This window comes from Pocillopora verrucosa, chromosome 3 (assembly GCF_036669915.1).
Source record: "Pocillopora verrucosa isolate sample1 chromosome 3, ASM3666991v2, whole genome shotgun sequence".
In the NCBI taxonomy this organism is placed as follows: Eukaryota; Metazoa; Cnidaria; class Anthozoa; order Scleractinia; family Pocilloporidae; genus Pocillopora; species Pocillopora verrucosa.
This window is the reverse complement of record NC_089314.1, coordinates 23,247,236-23,254,768: the sequence shown is the minus strand read 5'-3', so window position 1 is coordinate 23,254,768 and position 7,533 is coordinate 23,247,236. Positions and strand designations below refer to the sequence as shown.

At 38.3% G+C, this 7,533-nt stretch overlaps 1 protein-coding gene across 1 annotated transcript; it reads right to left on the bottom strand.

The window, feature by feature from the left end:
* Positions 1 to 1,410: 1,410 nt before the first annotated feature.
* Positions 1,411 to 4,500, bottom strand: LOC131779084 (endoprotease bli-like). Its single transcript, XM_059095616.2, has 4 exons — positions 4,167 to 4,500; positions 3,803 to 3,898; positions 2,721 to 2,783; positions 1,411 to 2,030 (listed from the first exon to the last, which is right to left on the bottom strand). Exons 1-4 carry the CDS (start codon positions 4,498 to 4,500, stop codon positions 1,828 to 1,830), a joined length of 696 nt encoding a protein of 231 aa, XP_058951599.1. The 3' UTR covers positions 1,411 to 1,827.
* Between the last annotated feature and the right edge of the window lie 3,033 nt (positions 4,501 to 7,533).

Below are 7,533 nucleotides of genomic sequence, written 5' to 3'. Positions count from 1 at the left end.
TGGCGCTGATTGAGTCGAAATCTCATTTCCAGTACATCCAGTATAAGGTAAAATATTTGACACTAAGATTTATTTGTGCCTTTGAGATATGTAGAATTAGTTATGCCTAAAAGTGACGTTCCACTTTATTTGAAATCCCTTCAGTTTACTTAGGAGTTTACTTAAACAATTTAGTAACCGGGAGTTTCTTTACGAAAATCATTTAATGTTAAGAGTATTTCACAGTGGTTAGAAGGTGAGCGTTCGTGTTTTACTTAAATAAGAAACAAGGGGTTGTTATCTTTTCATTGAAAGAACTCCACTGACGGCGATGACAGCAACACATCAAAACCTTTCACCTGATAGATTAAGCCATCTGCACCTCACATTGTACTCTTATCACGAGTAAAATCACTTTCATACACTTTCCAATGGATGAAAAACGCGATCTGAATCTGAATTACACGAATTCAGAAAATTATGAAATGTAGATGTTCAGTGGTAAAGTCATCCAAATCAGCCACAGCATATTTCAACAAGCAATTGATAATCAAACTCTTCGGTGTAAATTTTATTTTGGTCTCGAATTTGGTAAAGACTTAGAATATATTCTCAATCGGTTGAGAGCGAACAAACTTACCTTAAATATGACTAAAACCGATTTTCTACTCATCGGTTCATGGCAGAGATTAAGTACTCTCGCAGTTTCTCCGACGATCACAATTTATGACAATCAAGTCAGCCAGGTTATCATTGCAAAATCACTTGGAGTGACCATCGATAACAAACTCGATTGTAGCAGTCACATCGCTAAACCAACAAAGAAGGTCGCTTCTGGCATTGGGGCTATAAAACGAATAAGGCACCTTGTCCCTCGAGCGACTTTGGTTCTAATATATTAAGCTTTGATTCAGCCACATTTTGACTATTGTGATATTGTTTGGGGAAACTGCGGGATAACTTTGCAGAACAAGGCACAGAAGCTACAAAACAGTCAGAGCAGCCCGTGTTTTGACTTATTACAATTATGACGCCGATGCTGGTCAATTGTTTGAGCTCCTGAGATGGAAAAAACCTAGTTTCTCAGCAGCAAATACAAAGAGCCACAATGGTCTATAAGTCTTTGCACTGTTTAGTTCCAGACTATTTATGTCTTAAACTTGAAAGACGAGAAACTACGTATAACCTAAGAGACTCTGAGAATAAGCTTAATGTTCCTTTGCCGCGCATAAACTATTACAAAAATAGCTTTAGCTATAGTGGCTCCACTCTTTGGAACAGACTCAGACTTCCTCGTGACATAAGACAAGCAGAGTACCTTGGGTTATTTAAGCGTTTAATTAAAGAAGTACGTTCAGGCAAGGTATTCGTAGAAAGCAGCTCTAGTAGGGTTTTTGCTTTAAGTATAGTTTTTATGGTATCTTATCCATTTAATGCATGTTTATATATTTGAATGTTTTTATAGCTGATGAATTGTCCGTGGGTAAATAAAGATTATTTATCTATCTATCGAATATCTCTCCTCACCAGCTTCTCCTAGACGCTAAATCACAACTGTAACATCATTAAATATTTCCTCATTTAATTTTCTTTTTATAACTAACATTTGTCGCTATGCATTGTAATAATGACCTCATTCCTGTCATAACTAGACCACCAATATTCACTTCGGAAACCCGTTTTCCTTCTGATTCATTTCCAAATCTTCTCAAGACCTAACTCATCCTCAAGAGTATCACTGAGAGATCGGTTTACAAACGTTTTGTCTTTGTGCCATTCCTTCCTCTACGTACTGTGAAGAGTAGGAACAGTTACCGAACGTGGAGATAACTTGCCTGCTTCATTCAGTTAAACACTTTGCATAGATTCTTTCCTTGCAGCTTCTGTCGAAGTGCGACTTAATGCTGAAAATTTGATGTGGTTGGATGGTTCATCGGCCCCTGATTTTCGTCGACAAACTCCAAACTTACAATAAGCCAAAGCTAAAATAACAATAATCAAAGCAAGAACGGCGGCGCTGCTGATCAAAGCTATTTCTGTCTTAGACAAGCCTGTAACACAACAAAACTTTGGTTAAGCACGAGGATGACACGATGCACAAGAAACCATTGACTAGATTGACTTTATTCCGGTCACGGTAGTAAAGGAGTGTTTGTAGTTGGATACTTTTATCTATTCTGTCTGGAAAGTCCGGGAATTTGCAGCAGGCGTAAACTGGGAGATATTTCCAGGATAATTCCTGACTGAAATTCACTTCTCGAATAATAGGCGTCAAAGTGTTCTCGTCAGTAACATTTTACCGAAACAAACATAATTATCAGACATGGTTTGATGCTATTCTGATTTAAAGATTTAATGATTGTAATCGAGAAGTTACAATTCATGGACCCAACGTTTCGACACTTCTGTCTAGTGCCTTCATTACGGGCTTCCACCCCTGAAGAAGACACTAGACAAGAGTGTCGAAACGTTAGGTCTATGAATTGTAACTTCTCGGTTACAAGCATTAAATCTTTTAACCAGAGTAGCATCAAACCATGTCTGATTGTCCACCTGGTTGCCTTGCGAACTTTAATAAAGCACATAATTTTGTTGTTTCATAATCGGTCACTGATGTTATGCACAAGGTAATGACGGGGGTCAGGCAATTTTGTTAGAGGCAGTGCCAATAATAAAACGGGTCAAACGATGTATCTCTATTACGCTGGAGAAACAATAAAAAATAAAGCTGACATGTTCACCTTCATGGCGAGCAACAGGAGCAACAGTACCTGGCATGGCTTCTGTACTTGTGGTCACGTCTGCTAACATGTGTAGGGGATAAAAATATCAATTAAAAGCATGTTACCTCAATCCCTAAACATTAAGGAAAAAAAAAAGTAAACTTTAACTTCACTCGCAAAATAATATTAGTTTCTCCAATTAAAAATCCCTCCAGACATTATGGTCCAAACACTTAAGGAGAAAACTTTTTATTTCGTAAAAGCAATTGAGTAAAAATTTTATTCAAAAAGGGTCTGCAGGGGGAGAAATCATTTCCACATGAAGGAAAAGAATCGCTGTTTTTGAGGAGAGGACTCCTTTTGAGATAAGATACAGTAACAAAGAATCTATGCGACGATATTCTAATAGAAATAAAATGAGTGGCAAGATTCTGAGCACGCTCTACTACTTAATGATTTTTTCGATAGCTTTCGTTTTTCTCACCCTCACTCCTATTTCATGCCTGATCTCAACAAAATTCTCAATAATTTTAGGCAACATTGTTTGGGAGGAAGGGGGGGAGAGGACTTCCATGTAACTTATTGGAGACAAATAACAATAATTTCGTTTAATATGTTGAGTGGAGGGTGGTCGACCTCCTAGTTAGAGGAGGCGTGCCGATTACTTTTGCCACTCATCATAAAAATAATCAGTTTGCAAGGAAAGAAAAACATTGAAGATGTGAGAATAAACCAAAAAGAAACAAGGATGTTTCGGATAGCCAAGATTAAAACGGATTTAAAATGACACTCTTGGAAAAAATTGAGAGCAAATTTTGAAATATAAAAAACTCACGTAGCTCCTTTTAATTCGAATGATGAAAGAAAAAGGTGGGGAACAGGCACCGTAACTGTTCAAAAATACGCTAAGAAAATCAGTGAATGCATTTACTGTTTGTAAAGCGATTTGAGACCTGTCATTGAAAGATGGATCACTCTAACAGCTTACGAACAGTCACCAAAAATAACTCTTTGTAATTTTTTCACTGATGACTCAAGTCGTAAAACTCTTAGGCCAACGTTTTGGGAATAAAGTGTACGGTATATGGGCATCTACTCACTTATCCTCGTGGTGAAAGGTCTTGATTCATGAAGATTCTTTTCCAACGGATCACTAGCCGTTCCGTAAAGAACAAGGGTCCAATTAAACAAATAACCTGAAAAATGTAAAAACAGAAAGCAATAGAGCAATCTTAATTAGATTAGCAGCTTATCCAAGACGTGTAGTTCACGTAGCAAAAACTTTCATAACCTTCCGCTTCTGTGCAGCGTTCAAAGAGAGAGGGGGGAGGGGTAGGGGGGTCGTAATACCAAGGTTCGGTATTTAGCTCCATTCACCACAACATCGCGATGTTGAAGTGGCTGTCAAAAATTTGTTGTGATGTTTCCTGCAATTGTGCTAAGGAATCAGTAAAGCCCTCTTACCTGAAAATCCGTGGGCTGGAAAATGGCTCCTGAACCTTAGGTTCCAAGTCCCTTCAGGATTTTCTCCCCAAAACTGCAGGCTGAGCATCGGCCAATTATTGAAATCTGTCGCAATTACGTCATTTGCACGATAGGGAAGGATCTGGGATGTGGTCCCTCGAGGCGAGGTCAAATACCCTTCAAGATAACCACGCCTGTCAAACCTGGCCTGAATTATAACGACCACGTGTTCCAAGTATTGGATGGTGTTCTCGCCACCACAGCTATATTTGGACACGTTCAGAGTCACTTCCGTGTCGCCATACTGCCCCAAAAATCTGCAAAATAGAAGCATCAGTTACTGTGACAAGTTTCACACCTTAATTCATAATAGCCTTTGATTTTATAACCGGGATATGGCTATGAAGCCCGACTGATTTCTTTGCTTCATGTGTTTTAGCTTTTTTTAACTTGATTGTGCACAATCTTCGAAAAGACAAGTGGAACTTTCATTTGAGCTTTTCAACCGAAAAAAAAGTACAAAAATCAAAAGATTGCTCGATTAGGGAGGTCCTAAAATAATCTACAGCACCCTTCACCTTGTCCGCTAGCAAAGCCAGTCTTTTTCAGTATGCTCAACCTAATAAAGGTAGAGGTGCATTCATGGCAAAATTCTCGGTAAAATTCATTATTGCCTATTCAGTCTGGACCGAGGAATCTCGCATTTGATCTGTTCTGGCACTGTATGCCAAGCCCTGGAATAGTTTACCAAAGCCGCTGCATCCATGAGTCCAAATCCAAAGTAACTACTAACTGTAAACGATAATGAGCATATGATTTATCCTAACTCTTCTGGGCGAACGTTAAATACTATATAATTGGTTAAACAAAGAGTTTTCTGTAGCTCAGTTGGAGAAGCATCCGACTGCAAAATTGTAAATTAAGGGTATGAGATTCTTAGTTTCACAAGGGACTCGGGGGTGAAAACGATCATAAATCTGATTCTCCTCACGGTACGTTTTTTTCAACTTCAGTCTTTTTGGTAAAATGATGATCTCACCCCAGAGCCCAGCAGCATTTTGCATCCAGTCATCAGAACGAGGCAAATCATGGTTGGACGAATAAGCAATCAGGTGCTGCATATCACGCCACGATGGACAGCTAACACACAGCTTACTTGGCTTGCAAGACGTGGTAGATCACCAACTGAAAATATCCATCTAAGTCAGTTTCAAATATGTAAAAATAACTTCAGTATCACAGAGAAAAAATGAGTTTATAATGGGCTCTATTAATGTGTTTTCATTTAGTTGTTTGACATTTTTAATGGGTGACAAAAAAACTGAGCTCATCAAAAAGCTCAAATTGCTCACATTCCACGAAAGAATACCATTCAGACATAAGAATAGATGTCCATTGCCGGAGAGCATCTAGCATCTCTTAGTTTAATGATAGGTAAACGAGGTTATTTATTGCGGTTTACTGAAAGCTTTTTAAAATCAAATTACATTCGTCGCCTTAGTAAGCGAAATTTTCACAGTGATTTTGCGACACTTCATCAGACAGTGAGTGCGACACGAAAACTGAGACGGATAAATGCGCCAAGACAATCAGCAAATGTCATATATTTTGAGGCGATTTGCCAGTTCAAAGTATGAGACAATTGACTAAAAAAAATGGAAATAAATCTAACCTCCAGCTGTGGCAAGATGGTATATTTTATCAAGAATACCAGCCAAACTTAGTTTTTATCTCCTTAAATGCGATAAAGAAATGTTCAGCCAAGAGTTTTAATATTCAACGATTATTCGCAGAAATAGAATTGAACAATTGTTGTGGTATATACCACCACGCAGAAACAAAAATTTAGTTTATTTCTGTAAATATGTCAGGAAATGGTCAGGAATTAAACACTTGAGGCGTGACTTTGTCTCTTCTACTGCTCGGAGGCGAATAGTACTTGCAAGTATTTGCGCATCGTGATCACTCCAATAGCCATGAGCCTTCATTTTCCAAAATAATCCTTAGTGAAATAAGCAACAAATGAAATCCGCAGAAGAGTTAAATTTACGTTAAAGGTGATGTCCATCCCTACACCCCACCACTTAGTGGTTTTTGACAGGACTTTTTGAGGACTTTTCCAGATGTAAGTTTTAGGAAAAGATTCGGTGATGCAATTACGCTGTACTCACGCTGTGATTTTCCCCGTTTCATGTGCGATAAAGTTAGCAACACTGTATATCAGTAACATCAGTGTGTGACTCTCAGTTCTCTTGGAAAACGCCCGATTTCAGAGAAATTCAACCCAAAAGATTGTAGAAAAAAAAACATTGCATACGCGGGCTCTCGACAGGAGCCTTGACATCATTGGCAAATGGGGTTTTGAAGGGAAAAGAAACTAATTTTCTAAAGATCGCGAATTCAGTTCCTTAGGCTTTGATACCTCAAAAGTGGTACAAAATAAGTTTAGAAATTTTGTAAACCAGGCAAGAGTGCAACTGACAGTGTTGTCGAGTGCTTAGTTCATACTGTCTGCCTTTGCTAACCGCAAACGGTTCTTATATTTCTGGTTCAAGTTGGTTTCTCACCAAATTGAATGCCTAAGCATTCCTCTTTGCATTTAATTAAAACAACAGTGGAAAGCTCGAGACCTTCAATAATCCATTTCAAGGAAAGGTGAAAGGTAAAATCTGAAGATCAGGTGCAAGGGGGCACACAAATTTGCTTATCAGCTCAGATCACAGGTTACACTTTACAAGGAAAGAAGACAATCATCTTATCCGGCAAAAAGGGCTACGGAAACGCATTGGCTGTACTGTCAATTGATAAATAAAGAATAAATAATGAAGACAGTCGATGCAAATTAGTGACTAGGTTTACAGATTAAAGTACATTTCAATCAAGTAAGGAAAGTGCTTCGGGTGTGCATGAATTTTGTTTTTATTTTGTGATTGGTCTGGAATACTCCATCCATCTTTTAAAATTTCAATCCAAACTGGGTCTCCTACGTTTTCCTGCGCTTGAACTACGCTTCAGGCAGTTTGTTCCTTGCTAGTTGATTGCCATTTGTGATACGCCGGGTGTTGTTCTTACAGCACTTAATCGAGGAGGGTCGTAGAGGAGCTACGATATTTTGAGACTGTTTTCAACAGAGTGGTAGCTTTATCGATAGTTTTTCTGGGAACAAAAACACTTAAGAGCTAATAACAGACTAAAGAGAAGCCAGAATGGTTACGGATGCGGCGACTAACCAGGGGTGAAGATCAAAAAGGCGAAACATTTCTACATAATCAAAGGTTTTTTTTAATGATTCACACAGTTAAGAACACTAATTTCGTACACTTTTGCAAAACAATTTATTACAATGCATAGGTGTTAACATACATGT

Coding starts and splice junctions, on each gene's coding strand:
- LOC131779084 (XM_059095616.2), bottom strand. CDS start 4,500: ATGCTTCTATTTTGCAGATTTTTGGGGCAGTATGGCGACACGGAAGTG. Junction 2,784..3,802: donor ACCTTTCACCACGAGGATAA/GTGAGTAGATGC, acceptor TACACATGTTAG/CAGACGTGACCACAAGTACA. Junction 2,031..2,720: donor TCCTGTTGCTCGCCATGAAG/GTGAACATGTCA, acceptor GTTGTGTTACAG/GCTTGTCTAAGACAGAAATA.